Below are 15,277 nucleotides of genomic sequence, written 5' to 3'. Positions count from 1 at the left end.
ATCAGTGTTTCTCAACTCCAGTCCTCATGGACCCCCAACAGGTCATGTTTTCAGGATTTCCATTATTTTGCACAGGTGATTTGATCAGTTTCACTGCCTTAGTAATTACCACAGCTGTTTCATCTGAGGGAAATCCTGAAAACATGACCTGTTGGTGGGGGTCCATGAGGACTGGAGTTGAGAAACACTGCTCTGGATCAACTGTGGGTATAGGATTATAACTTTTTTTTTCTTTCATGGTTGAACTGGATGGACTTTTGTCTTTTTTCATCCAGACTAACTATATGTAACTATGTAACTATATCTTATGTGTCAATGCACACATAGATTGTAATCAACATTTTTTGGCCGGAAAAAACCCAGGACTAGTGGGTTTCTAAGGAGTTTTTTAGCTGTAAAAATTCTCTAACACTGAAAAATACGGCAAAACATGGTAAAACGCTGCAAACTGGCATTTTTGGACTTTTTTTGACCAAAAAAATATTTTTTTCTGTAAAAAAAGAAAAAATGCTAAAAACCACAAACTTGGAAAAATGCGGGAAAATGCCGCTAAAGGCTAATGCAAAAATGCTAGAAAAAGCTGAAAAACTCACGTTTTTAACATGACCTTACACAGCTAACATTACCAGCATTATCAAAACGCTCAGTGTGCATGGAGCCTTACTGAGTCTGCCCCAGCATACCTGCTCAGGAGTAGTCCTTAGGGGAAAAGTCCATAGATGGCGAAACTCGAAATGACCATGGCTATGGGTGTTCTAGTGATACGTCGCTCCACAGGTCACAGCAGACTGCAACAAGGCTCCCTGTCCTGTCCTCGACCCCCCAACCCTCCTTTTTATAATATACAGGAGGGGAACTGGACCTCAGAGAAAAGCCCACAAACACACTCAGGGAAGGCAACAAAAATATTAACCTCTTCCCCCCGACCTAGTCAGCTAAATAACTAACTAACCAACATACAATAAAGTAGGCCACCTATCTGCAAGATAATAGGCTAAAAATGTACATTTGATATTTTGAAATGTTTCCTGTATATTTTCTTGCAGTGACAGAAACAAGATCTTCAAAGAAGCAGAAATTTTGCACAAAGCCAGATTTAGTTATATTCTGCCAATCCTGGGAATTTGTTATGAGGAGGATAATATTGGCATAGTGACAGAATACATGACCAATGGATCACTCGATCAGCTGCTACATGAGGTATGTACATCCTTTTCTGTTAAGATGACACTTTCATGTAAAGTGAAATAAAATAAAGAAAGAAATGATAAACATGTTGTGGTTACCTGCTCTGTGTAATGATTTTGCACAGAGCATCGCCGATCCTCCTCTTCTTAGGTCCCCAACCGGTGCTCCTGGCCCATCCCTCTTGCCAAGTGACCCCCAGAGCAAGTAGCTTGCTATGGCGGCACCCAAGAAGATTCGCTCCCAAGCCATGGCTCTGCATGTCCATTCATACACAGAGCCACAGCTCAGCCCCAACCCCTTAGTGATGAAAAAAAAAAGGTAAGCAAAAAAAAATGTTACACCCAAGCACATAACATTCCCCCTCATAAAATGTTGAGGTTCCTCCACATATACGCACCTACGAAGGTAAATGCACACGTCGAGTGAAAATGTCAATTGCGATACACATATACATGCTGGAATGAGAGCAATAATTCTAGCACAAGACCTCCTCTAACGCAGTAAGCTAATGACCTATAGGTGCTTTTGAAGAGCCGCCTATAGAACATATAAGTTAATGAAGTTTGTAGCCATTTCATGGGCACACACAAATTAAAGGTTTGACATGTTGGGTATCTATTTACTTGACTTTCATATTTTAACAAAAATGTTGGTCATTTATTGTGTTTGTTTGCCCTAAAATACACGTTAGTCTGTTTTTTACTGAACGTTTGCGTTTCTTTGACTTTTCTGGTAATATGGTGTGACATAACAAATTGGAACTACTACTATTTTATTCTCTAGGGTGTCTACTTTCAGCAAACATATAATGTTTGGGGTTTTCGTGTAATCTTCAGGTCTTAAATGATTTTGTAAATGTTTGTAAACTGCTCTGGCAGCGAAAAGGTTAGAGTCTATGTATAAAACATCTGTTGTGTGGATTTGACAAACATCTGCACAATCAGAGAAAAACAATGCTGTACTTCATCTATTATCTGTGGTTTCTATATCATCAGCATCATTTAGTGGCCACAATAGGATTCTTTTCCCTGATTGAGTTATTTCTGGAGAAAAAAAGCATTATGGCCACTAGGCAGCTCTGACAATAGAGGAACTACACATATGAGATAAACAATAACAACTTTCACAGCAAACATTTTAAAAGTGTATTTCCATTTTTGCAGACAATTTGGAGTAAAACATACTTTATATTTGTTACATGTCCTCCGTCATAGCATAATTAAAAAAAAACAATTAAATTTGCCGTTTACCTTTTTTGAATGCTTGTTGAATTTCCAGCAAGGAAAAATTCTGCTTAATTCTCTTTGTTATGAGGGGACTGAGAAACTATGTTTACCATAATTAGCCTCATATTTACAATTCAGGCAGATATCATCTCGCCACTTGAACTATATTGGAACACAGTCTGTCTTAAAGTGTATCTATGGTCAAACTTCAGATCATTTCCAAATTGAATGCTAATTATTTCTAGCCTACTCCTATAACTCTAAATCAGGGGTCTCCAAACTTTCTAAACAAAGGGCCAGTTTTCTGGCTTTCCGACTTTACGGGTGGCGGACTGTGGCCATTGTGAGTAGAAATTGTCCTGCGTCATCTTTGACATTAGTGGAGGAATAGTGCCCTATTCTTGGTGTAAGTTGGAGAAATAGTGCCCTGTCGTTGGTGTCAGTGGGAGGAATAGTGACTGTTGCTGATGTCAGTAGCAGGAATTATGCCCCCTTGTTGGTGTCAGTGGGAGGAATAGTGACTGTTGTTGATGTCAGTAGCAGGAATTATGCCCCCTTGTTAGTGTCAGTGGGAGGAATAGTGACCGTTGTTGATGTCAGTAGCAGGAATTATGCCCCTTGTTAGTGTCAGTGGGAGGAATAGTGACCGTTGTTGATGTCAGTAGCAGGAATTATGCCCCTTGTTGGTGTCAGTAGGAGGAATAGTGTCTTGTATTAGTGGGAGAAAAAGTGCCCCAAGGGCCGCATAAGGCAAAGGGAGGTACTTTGGAGACCACTGCGCTAAACAATCTTGAAGTCTGTAAACTTACTTTGTGACGATCTCCACACATTTACTTCTTTGAATTCTGTGCCACATATTCACTATGGCCTGTGATTAGGCACTGCTGTGTCACACATTTCACAGAGCCCGACTTCTGAACTACAGAGGTGCTGGGAGGAGGGAGTCAGTACAGGAATCATTGTTTATAGAAAGAAAGGTACCATGGGATTTGTAGTACTTAGAAACTGAAAGTAAACAGTAGAGGAGAAGCATCAAAGCATGCAGGGAATCCAGGACGTTGTGGAAAGAGGTGACCAGTAGACAGGCAGAACTCACAACATAAAAGGACATTTTTCAAGTAAGCTTATATTGGATTGTCAAATATAACAATTGTATTGTTATTACAATGCTGATAATAATATAAATTGAAGTGCATGCTGTGACCCATAGAACCCCTTTAACCTTTTTGCTGCCAGAGCCGTTTTTGCATTTTTTGCTTACATGATTAAAAAAAATTATAGGCCTGAAGATTACACAAAATTCCCAAAAATTATATATTTTCTGAAAGCAGACACCCTAGAGCCATGGTGGCAAACCTATGGCAATCATGCCGCAGCAGGCACGTAGAGCCCTTGCTGCCGGCACGCGAGCCAAGTCACCCCACTACCGCCGTGCAGCCGAGCATCGGGTCCCGCGCATGCACGGTTACAGCGCCGGCCGATGACATCACGACCTGCGACTACCTGCCTAGCAGCTCCTCGGAGCTTACAGCATGCCTTCAGCCAGCGTGGTCAGCCAGCAGCTAGCTTCTACAAACAAGAATGCCTATTTGCCACACTGGATGTGAGTTTTTATATGTATTTAACTGAGACTGATATTCTTTTATTGTTGTGCTGTCCCCCTGGCATTTAAATCTGCAGCATTAGGAACATTGCCCCTGGTAGTCAGTGGAACATGGCCTCTCTATGACGGTGGTCAGTGGAACATTGCCATCTGTGCTGGTGGTCAGTGGAACATTGCCCCTCTGTGCTGATGGTCAGTGGAACATTGCCCGTCTGTGCTGGTGGTCAGTGGAACATTGCTCGTCTGTGCTGGTGGTCAGTGGAACATTGCCCGTCTGTGCTGGTGGTCAGTGGAACATTGCCCGTCTGTGCTGGTGGTCAATGTAACATTGCCAGTCTGTGCTGGTGGTCAATGTAACATTGCCCGTCTGTGCTGGTGGTCAGTGGAACATTGCCCGTCTGTGCTGGTGGTCAATGTAACATTGCCCGTCTGTGCTGGTGGTCAATGTAACATTGCCCCTCTGTGCTGGTGGTCAGTGGAACATTACCTGTCTGTGGTGGTGGTCAGTGGAACAGTGCCCCTCTGTGCTGGTGGTCAGTGGAACATTACCTGTCTGTGGTGGTGGTCAGTGGAACAGTGCCCCTCTGTGCTGGTGGTCAGTGGAACATTACCTGTCTGTGCTGGTGGTCAGTGGAACATTGCGCGTCTGTGCTGGTGGTCAGTGGAACATTGCCCCTCTGTGCTGGTGGTCAGTGGAATATTGTGCGTCTGTGCTGGTAGTCAGTGGAACATTGCCCCTCTGTGCTGGTGGTCAGTGGAACATTGCCCCTCTGTGCTGTTAGTCAGTGGAACATTACCCCTCTGTGCTGGTGGTCAGTGGAACATTGCTCCTCTGTGCTGGTGGTCAGTGGAACATTGCCCCTCTGTGCTGGTGGTCAGTGGAATATTGCCCCTCTGCTGGTGGTCAGTGGAATATTGCCCCTCTGTGCTGGTGGTCAGTGGAACATTGCCCCCCCGTGCTGGTGGTCAGTGGAATATTGCCCTTCTGTGCTGGTGGTCAGTGGAACATTGCTCCTCTGTGCTGGTGGTCAGTGGAATATTGCCCCTCTGTGCTGGTTGTCAATGGAATATTGCTCCTCTGTGCTGGTGGTCAGTGGAACATTGATCCTCTGTGCTGGTGGTCAATGTAATATTGCCCCTCTGTGCTGGTGGTCAGAGGAAAATTGCTCCTCTGTGCTGGTGGTCAGTGGAACATTGATCCTCTCTGCTGTTGGTCAGTGGAATATTGCCCCTCTGTGCTGGTGGCCAATGAAATATTGCCCTTCTGTGCTGGTGGTCAAGGTAATATTGCCCCTCTGTGCTGGTGGTCAGTGGAATATTGCCCCTCTGTGCTGGTGGTCAATGTAATATTGCCCCTCTGTGCTGGTGGTCAGTGGAATATTGCCCCTCTGTGCTGGTGGTCAGTGGAATGTTGCCCCTCTGTGCTGGTGGTCAGTGGATTATTACCCCTCTGTGCTGGTGGTCAGTGGAACATTGCTCCTCTGTGCTGGTGATCAGTGTAACATTGTCCCACTGTGCTGGTGGTCAGTGTAACATTGCCCCTTCGTGTTGCTGGTCAGTGTAACATTGTCCCTTTGTGTTGGTGGTCAGTGTAACATTGTCCCTTTGTGTTGGTGGTCAGTGTAACATTGTCCCTTTGTGTTGGTGGTCAGTGTAACATTGTCCCCTTGTGCTAGTGGTCAGCAAATTCGAGAGGAATTCCAGCTGTGAATGTACGATGTTAATGTGCGAGTTGTTTTTTCTAAACTAAAACTCACTATTCAGGTTTAATTGCAGTGTTGGCACTTTTAGATAAATAAGTGGGTTTTATGTTGCAGTTTGGGCATTTGGGCTCCAAAAAGATTTGCCATCACTGCCCTAGAGAATAAAATAATGGTAGTTCCAATTTTTTATGTCACACAATATTACCCCAAAGGTCCTGGAAATGCACAATTTCAGTAAAAAACACACTATTGAAATTTAAGGCAAAAAAACACAAATTTATCCAAATTATTGGTAAAATATAAAAGACAAGGTTGCACCAAGTAAATATATACCCAGAATGTCACACCTTAAATTTGTGCGGGGCCTCAAAATTTATGGAGGGGAGATTTTATGTGCTTGCGTGTAGTTTTATTTTTTTGCTAAACTTTTTTTTCTCATGACATAGGGGACAAAAAGTCCCCTATGTGATGATTTTTTGGTGACAAGTTCTCTTTAATGAGACATGCAGGGCCTAAAAGACCCTCTGGGCTCCACTGAATGTATTGCAATGCAGATCGCATTGCAATACATTCCTTGCCGACTATGCTAGCCAAGGAAAGTGATAGGTGACACGCCACTTTCCGGGTCACAGAGAGAAGGGGAGGAGAGCGGACTTTCCGCTTTATGTCCTCCACCCCCCTCCTCTTCTTCTTTTGGAACTTTTTTTGGGGGGTGGGAGAGCAGGTACATAGTTTTGACTAGGCCAGGGGTGGACAACTGTGGCCCTCCAGCTGTTGGTGAACTACAAGTCCCATCATGTCTCTGCCTTTGGGAGTCATGCTTGTAACTGTCAGTTTTGCAATGCCTCATGGGACTTGTAGTTCTACAACATCTGGAGGGCCACAGTTGCCCACCCCTGGACTAGGCGATCCCAACAAAAGTTCTCCCCCTACCTCCCTACTTGAAAACTTCTGGGTCATGTCACAGGTCGCAGGAGGCTGTGGGACCACTCACACAGCACAGTGGACTTGCTCATGCGCAGTGAGAAGCCATCTGTAAAGCCTCAAGTTGTCACAGCTGGCTTCCCACACTAAACATGCCAGCGCCAGGGTCCCGAAGACTGACAAAGAACTGGCCCGGATGAGGACGGTGCTGGATCCCTAGACAGATTAGTGCCTTTTTATTAAATGTCAGCAGCTACAGTATTTGTAGCTGCTGACTTTAATTTTTTTTAAACCTAACTGAGGAACCGCTTTAAGCTCTAGGAAGGACAGTTTGACAAGAAAAGGGTACTGTGTATACCTGAGAAACTGGAATCATCAAGGACAGTTATAGTACTTCTGTGATTGTGCTTAATGGAGCAGGCAACTGCCTTCATTGAGGGATCTCAAAGTCTTGCAACCCTTGGGGAATGCAGAGCGACACTGGGGGTTATTTACTAAAACTGCAAGGTGCAAAATCTGGTGCAGATCTGCATAGAAACCAATCAGCAGGTTTTATTGCCAAAGCTTAATTGAACAAACTGAAGTTAGAAGCTGATTGGCTACTATGCACAGGTGAACCATATTCTGAGTGCTCCAGTTTTAGCAAATCTCCCACACTGTGTGGTGGCAGCTACTTTTTTGTGGGGGAGCTCAAGGAAATGTTTTGTGTTTTTTTGCCAGATAAGCAAGGATTTATTGGTATGTGTGGTTTTCTTGCTGTAGACTCTTGTACAAATAAAAAAAAAAGGCCGTTTACTCGACAAGGAAAGCAATGAATATAATAAATTAAATTTTTAAGCAAAATCTTGTTTGTAGACTTTCTGTCTGTGCTTGTAATGGGGAGATTTCCCCTCACTTGCTGTCAGAACAGGAATTGATGTCAAATCTCTCCCACAGGGACACAAATCCCATTCTAAGTAGAGTAGGGAATATTTAGAACATCTGATTGACATGTCCTCTCATTTCCTGTACAGGCATCACAGGAAAAGAAGGTCCTGAAAATGTCAACAGTGGGGTCATGCCATGGATTTTAACTCACCCTACTCTGTCCAAAGCTAAACATTTGTTTTGAGGGGGTGGGGCTTGGAATTAAGCTCGAATACTCAATGCATGGGTGTAACACAGTATTATTGTTTGTGATGATTGTATTTTTTTTTTCTAGGAAAATCCATTAACAGACATTATATGGCCGTTAAGGTTTCGTATTTTATATGAGATTGCATTAGGAGTAAATTTTCTACACAATTTGAATCCCCCATTGCTACACCATGACTTAAAGACTCCAAATATCTTGCTAGACAATGAATTTCATGTTAAGGTAAGGTCACTGCATAGAAGTGGGAGTATTTGAATAAATATTGCAGAACCCTGCCTACCACTGAAAAGGCATTAGGTCACTTTGATACCATTTATCTATTTCTTGTCCTTCCAGGTGGGGGGAACCCTGGCATAACAGCTCTGGTGCTCTAAAGAGAACAATATTGATAGAATGAGGTTCATTAAGCCCACAGAAAGGGCAGTTGGGGCTATCTGAAAGTACAACAGATATGAAATGGCATCTGGATCTTGCTGTTTCCAGCCTAATTGGGAGATACTTATCTCAGATCGATGGGTACAATCAATTTCCAAAATATGCTCTAGACTGAGATCTCAAACATTCTCCAGTGAAATCTCAAAAATGTGTCTTCCACTGAGACAAAAGACCCTATACATGTCCATTGACTGGGCAATACATTTCAAACTTTTGTTATGGTAGCCATAGTGGCCTGATAAGCAATGACCACAAATTTCAGCATGCACAATATTAAACGCATATGAGAAATGTATATAAGACACAACGATGTGAAGGGAACTTCTGGAATGTCCTTGTACTCTGGGCCACTATCCAAGAGGAGAAATAACAAAGCTGGAAAGAGCCCAGAGGGCACTTGAGCAGCACTTCGTGAGGTAGAAGCAAAACTCTAGCAGGAAAAATAGAAGGAGAGAAGGCGCTTCTAGGTGCAGTATTGCCAGTATTTTATCAGGAAAAAGTGATTTAAAAAAGACTTACAACAGCAACTAGTACAACTTGTGATTAAACAAGCACAATCAGCGCTTAAGTTTACAGTGAATAATCCATAGAGTTCACAAAGAAGGTGGACTGATGGCTGTAAAGGTGGATGAGGGAAACACCCTCTGTCCAGCAACTCTTAGCCAGTGGATCTGGGTAATCCCTTACGAGCATACAAAGAAAACAGAGCAGGGCGCCAAATTAGTGTATGGATAAAATCAACTCTTTAATTCCATTTCTCAATTACATCTGAAAGACCTGTAGATTGTTCCAGGAAGGCAGACAGGAGAATGTGACAGACTGTGGAGGGTTGGACCATACCACATTTCAGAGGTACTGCCTCCTTTTGGTTTCCTTTGTAAAAACACTTACAAGACAGTTAAACTGTCTTGTAAGTGTTTTAACCACTTTTTCCAAATAAAATACTAGCAATACTGCCCTTAGAAGCGCTCTCTCAAAAACGTATGATCATTAATATTTTCAGCCTTCTAGGGGGCAATAACAAGTGCCTTCCAAAGTCACAGGCCCTTGTTATAGCAAAGATTTCTCTTTTATGGAGAAGGTGTCATATATTTTGTATCACATCAGAACATGATACTGTAATTACTTTTTGCTTTCTCTGTCCCATTGGGGAGATTTCTCTTCATGTTCTGTCCTGCAAACTCAACAAGAAGTGAGAGGAAATCTTCCTAAAATTGAAAGAAATGCTCTTTAGAAGATTTGAAGATTTGCCATATTGTTGTGCTGGAAGCAACTCAGAATTTGGATTTTTACCCCCAAACTCTAGTCCCCATGACAGTTGTACCAGGACAAATATAGGGGTGATTCTTCCTAATGAAGACACACACACAGCAAAAAAAGCCCAGTGGAGTTCTCACTCACTCTATCCAAACATAAGAAAAAAGTTTTGGCTTTAAATACATATTAGGGATGGCAGAATATGTCATTGCCTGTTTGTTTTGGGGAGATATTTGTCTTTTTTTATCACGTGTCCCCGAATACTTTAATGGCTTTTTTAAAATAAAAATGAGGAGATACTAAGGTGCAGGTGTCAACAATGATTGACACTTCTTTCAAAGCTTAACACACCGCAGATCATTTACCACTGAAGGTGTAATTATTTCTGAGAGGTGTCATTAAGTATTCTCATCTACCTCCCCCATATAATTCCATTATGCATCAAGTATAAGCTCTAACTTATTATATCCGATACTATCCAGAGAGGCAGCATCTCCATCAAAGACTGAAGCTGTCATACAGACTGGTGAATAATTAAAGAGTCTGCTGCAACTATTGCACATCGCAAAAGTGGCCAAGTGTTTTGACTGTGCTTTGTTCTTTTGTTCTAGATTGCAGACTTCGGGCTTTCAAAATGGCGTATGCTGTCACAGTCTTTCAGTGATCACAAACCAGCTGGAGGAACTATTATTTACATGCCCCCTGAAATGTATGAGCCCAGCGTCAATACCGGCAGAGGGAGCGTTAAGCACGATATGTATAGGTATGGCTATCAGCCTATATGACATACAGGCTGCATTCTGCAGGCTGCATTTTTTTATTTTATTTTTTTTTTGGGGGGGGGGTGTATACAAATACATTAGTTGTTAAGATTAGTTATGGAGGAAGAGAAGTTAAATGACAGGATCATCCCTGCCCAATTGCAGAATGCAATGTATTGTGAAACAATAATAATATGACTTATGTAAATGGTGGAGAGGGCAAAAGGGGGCAGATGAGCAGCACAACTTTTCTCAGTAGCAGCGGCTGCTGTTAACTTTCACAGCACCAGAAGACATCTACTCAAGGTAATATCCAGCAGCTCTAAAGGAGGTACATCAGGGGAGTTTTATAACAGAAACAGTTATCTGTAGGTAATGGGATACACACCATTACATATATTATTTTTTTATTTGTATTTTAGATACTTATATAGTGCCGTCAATTTACGCTGTGCTTTACATGTATATTGTACATTCACATCAGTTCCTAACCCTCGAGGGGCGTACAATCTAAGGTCCCTAACTTACATTCATACATACACATACTAGGGTCAATTTAGACAGGATCCAAGTAACCTTCCAGCATGTCTTTTGGAGTGTGGGAAGAAACCGGAGTACTCAGAGGAAACCCACGCAGGCACAGGGAGAACATGCAAACTCCAGGCAGGTGGTGCCATGGTTGGGATTCAAACCAACGACCCTAGTACTGCCAGGCATAAGTGCTAACTTGGTTGCATAAAAAGAAATGATGAAACTTCAGCTTTATGCTGTTACATATACATGACTAGGGTAACTCATATGTCTCCAAGTCCTTCTACATCTCACTATAGATACCCTTCCCAACTTATGCTAATTAAGAAATGACCAAAGACCCGATTTGGAGAAAATTGGCCAACTTGGCCGTTTATTAACACATAAACCAAAATAACATTCCTTAAAACAGAAAACATATACATAAGCCAATTCTCATAACTAGATAATACCCCATTAACTGGGATCCAACAGTGGACGCCATACCATGCTATGAACTCTTCCAAAAATGTTAACGCCTCCAAAGACCCAACCGCCAAAGGACTTAGGGCCTGAACACAACATACAACAGGGCAGGAGGGCGGGAAGATTCCTACCCCTCCGCTGCTCCCAAAGATTGAGACTCTTGGGTCACCTCCTTGTATACTCATTATGTATATGTTTTCTGTTTTAAGGAATGTTATTTTGGTTTATGTGTTAATAAACGGCCAAGTTGGCCAATTTTCTCCAAATCGGGTCTTTGGTCATTTCTGCAGGTTGCCGGTCTTGGGAGACACTTGAGAAAAAACATCAGGTTGTGTATCTGCGTTACTACTTCACGATCCCCAGCCGCAAAACACTGGCTCGGGGTCCAACCCACTTTTCTGCAGATACCAACTTGTTACCACTTCCTAGATAATACCCCATTAACTGGGATCCAACAGTGGACGCCATACCATGCTATGAACTCTTCCAAAAATGTTAACGCCTCCAAAGACCCAACCGCCAAAGGACTTAGGGCCTGAACACAACATACAACAGGGCAGGAGGGCGGGAAGATTCCTACCCCTCTGCTGCTCCCAAAGATTGAGACTCTTGGGTCACCTCCTTGTATACCCCCCCCCCCCCCCCCAGCAGCTCAGGGGCATATTTACCACAAGGCAAACAAGGCATTTGCCTAGGGCGGCATTTTTTTAGGAGGGCAGCACTGGCCCCCAAAAGAAGGGACATGGGGACCAGGTGGGATCTGAGAGATGCTGTGGGCTGCTTGATGGTATATTCAGAGCCCCACTGTTGTTCCTGGGGATGGCCAGAGCTGTGAAGGTGAGTGTCTTTCTTTTGTTGGTTGGGGGGGGGTGTTAGTGAAAGGCTCTCTCAGGTGGGGGGGGTGGATAGGGCAGGGGTGTTGTTGGTCACTGCCAGGCTCTCTCCACAGGGGAGGGGGTTAGGTGTTGGTTGGTGGCAGGCTCTCTCCGCCGGGAGGGGGGGGCTGTCCAATTTTTGTGCTGCCCTAACCTAAATACACCACTGCAGCAGCTCCAGCTTCTCTCCGCAACTCCCAATCCGGTAAGTGACCACCTTTTCTGACCGACTATATCTTAACCCTGTCCTGCCTTGTATCCCCTGTCCCCCGTCTCATGTAGCCCTTTGCCTATTTATTGTTTGAATAGGTTTTGTAAAAGTTGGAGAAGGAACTTAACCTAATATGGAGTAGTACATGCCAAACATTTTAGACCCAGAGCAGTAGCACCATAGGCCATTCTATTGTTGCTGTAACTGTTATAGACATAGCTTCCCAGAAGTATGCTCTAAAGTGGCTAGTTCAGTTCCTTCACTGTTTGAGGCCACTCAGCAAGTGTGGCTTTGTGAGCTAACAGGTTATGACGCATTCCATTGTTACTTATAAATGACACTTATGTGTTTGTTCTTATTTCAGCTATGCAATTATCATGTGGGAAGTTCTCTCAAGGAAACAGCCCTATGAAGGTATTGTAATTATTTTAGTTACTTTGCCTTGCAGACAACACAGGACTGTTACAATGCAGAATTACTAAAGTTGATTTATGAAAATCAGAGCTAAGGCATCATTCTTATTCATAATTGTTTCATTATGCACTCCACTTAAGTAATATTAAACCCTCAGCATTTCTAGCATAACACACTGAGCATAATAAAATCAACATTCCCCAATAAACTATTTGTTACAATTATTACTTGCATTTGCAGTTTACATCTTTCTCTTGCTGTTGATTCCTTGTCTCTCAGTGCTTGCTGACCTGAACTTCCAGTCTTCATGGAAAGAGTTAACGGGACAGTGCAGTCCCCAGTCAATTTGTTAGCTTGGAGAAGGGAGAAAGAGGGAAGTGCCTTGTCATCCTAGGTAGAGTCACCGATAAGGGGGTACCACTGGTCCTTCTGTAGGATGCCTGGGCACACAGGGGGGCCTGGACAGCAGGGGGAATCAGATGTGTGCTGGACAGGGAAGGGGATCGATGAGGTTGGGGGGAACAATTCCAGGAACAATGTGTCTTTCCCTGAAAGCCAAGTTTTCCCCCTCTCCCTCCCACTCACTTTCAGATGATGCAGGGAGAGACACACAGGGCATCTTTCCTGTATTTGCCTCCCCCCCCCCCGCCACACCGATCCCCCTCCCTGTTCTTTTCACATCTGATTCCCCCTCATTAGCTGCTCTGCTGAGGATGACAAAACCTCCTTCTCCGTTCTCCAAGCTAGCATACTGACTGGGGACTGCACTGTCTCCTTTTGTAAACTTTTTCCTATGAAGGCTGGAAGTTCAGGGTAGCAGTGCTGAGAGACAAGGAACCAACAGCAGGGCCCTCCTAACCCTCTTGTATTGAACTGTAATGTTGCTGTATTGTCTCCCTTTATATTGTAAAGCACTGAGCAAACTGTTGGCTCTATATAAATCCTGTATAATAATAATAAGAGCAAGCAAGAGATGTAAACTGCACCCTTCCCTCTCCCATCAGCTGCTGCGGGTACACAGGGGGATGTTCAAGATGGAGAGCAGGGGAAGAGGCTGATAAATATGTAACTTACCATTCCCTTCATCTAGTGAATGAACACAGTGGGTGATTGATACTGATTGCACCTGTCTCCATTCATAACTGAAGCATAGTAAACTGTGTTTACTGTTCTACAGTTTTTGAATGAACAGGAGCCTCTTTCTCCTGTTCATTCATCTTCAGCTCAGCTGAGGCTGCAAAGAAGGAACTGAAGAATCTGTGTCCTCAATTTTTTTCTCTGTTTCAAAGGCGAGATGTCAGGGGTCTGCTACCCCTGATATTTCACCCAAGTGCCCCCAACAGCATTGTAAAAGAAAACTGTAACGAAAATTTAAAAAAAAATGACAAATTGTAAAAAATAATTGCTAAAATTTGTAAAAAATGCTTTTTAAAAGATTGTAAAAAATAATTAAGGGCTCCTTCACATGGGTTCTCTGGCCCATACAGTATACATAAGCGGTTTGTTTCTGCGTCTGAAGCTGTCTGTTACTCTTTGAGGATGCAGTAGCTGTATGAGCACAGGTCTTAATTTGATAGGTGTGCAGGTGTGGGTGAGTGGCCCCAAATACACACTGTCAGTGTTTGGAAGCCATACACCTGCATCCACATGCCTGTAAATTTAGGACCTGAGCCTGTGTTCATACAGTTACTGCATCTCCATAGCGTAACATAGGCTGCCTGCACACAGCAATAACTACATTTAAAAAAAAAAAAACACTGATTCACACTGTACAGGCCACAGCACCTATATGAATGAGCTCAAAGACCTAATTTACACACAGACATTTTATTACTCTTATTATTATTATTATTATTATTATTATATTATTATTTATTAATTCAGTACATACAGTTTTATCTTTTAGATTTAGCAGGAATTGTGTAAGTTATGTTATGTCTATGTCCTCCAATAATGATCATTGTGTATTTTTAGTGAAAATATAATTTTGATAACTTGTGGGGGGGAGGGGGGCTGTCAGGTAGGCTGTATGGGTCCCTGTGATTTCTAACAGCAGCCCTGATCCTAGGCTATGGGACTGTGTGTTTCTATTTATCTACACAGTGTAGGGTGACTCAACTCTGGTCCCTGCATGCAAGGGTGGCTCCATAGAACGCTGCAAGAGAAAGGAGCCACCCTGAAACAGGAAACCTGGGGCAGCAGTCATGGCACCAGCTTAAACAGGAACATAGGCAAGCATGAAATGGTAAAGAAGCTGCATACTCTGTAAGTGTTTAAATCAGCTGCTGAAAGTACTAAAAAACAAAGGGTTTGATATTATTTTAATTGTACATGCTATTTTGTGTATTATTGCTTTCACATGCATTTGGGTTACTGTTAGCCATGCAGCAATGTTTTATTTAAAAACGATATGCACTATATTGGAATTGTAGAGATCATGACTGGTGCAGTGCTCATCTCACCTCCAATAGCCACACGAACCCCCTATTTATACAAACATCTTTAAATAAAATGCATAAAATTATGTATTTCTTTGGCTTGATACAATT

At 42.9% G+C, this 15,277-nt stretch overlaps 1 protein-coding gene and 1 long non-coding RNA gene across 5 annotated transcripts in view; one reads left to right on the top strand and one right to left on the bottom strand.

Moving 5' to 3' along the window:
• Positions 1 to 15,277, bottom strand: part of LOC149460433 (uncharacterized) — a 148,706-nt gene that overhangs the window by 99,526 nt on the left and 33,903 nt on the right. The gene's annotated exons all lie outside the window — the stretch shown is intronic.
• The window catches only part of RIPK2 (receptor interacting serine/threonine kinase 2), a 56,701-nt gene that overhangs the window by 21,729 nt on the left and 19,695 nt on the right, over positions 1 to 15,277 (top strand). For both annotated transcript variants that reach the window (XM_089679699.1, XM_089679698.1), the window contains exons 2-5: positions 1,047 to 1,200; positions 7,846 to 8,001; positions 10,083 to 10,234; positions 12,679 to 12,728. In XM_089679699.1, coding sequence (XP_089535825.1) covers positions 1,047 to 1,200; positions 7,846 to 8,001; positions 10,083 to 10,234; positions 12,679 to 12,728 — 512 coding nt within the window. The remainder of the gene's footprint in view (positions 1 to 1,046; positions 1,201 to 7,845; positions 8,002 to 10,082; positions 10,235 to 12,678; positions 12,729 to 15,277) is intronic.

The sequence above is a fragment of the Staurois parvus genome, unplaced genomic scaffold (genome assembly GCF_062004578.1).
Source record: "Staurois parvus isolate SC_StPar_1 unplaced genomic scaffold, SC_StPar_1.0 ptg000230l, whole genome shotgun sequence".
In the NCBI taxonomy this organism is placed as follows: domain Eukaryota; kingdom Metazoa; phylum Chordata; class Amphibia; order Anura; family Ranidae; genus Staurois; species Staurois parvus.
The sequence above is the reverse complement of the archived record's forward strand: the minus strand, read 5'-3'. Positions and strand labels throughout refer to the sequence as shown.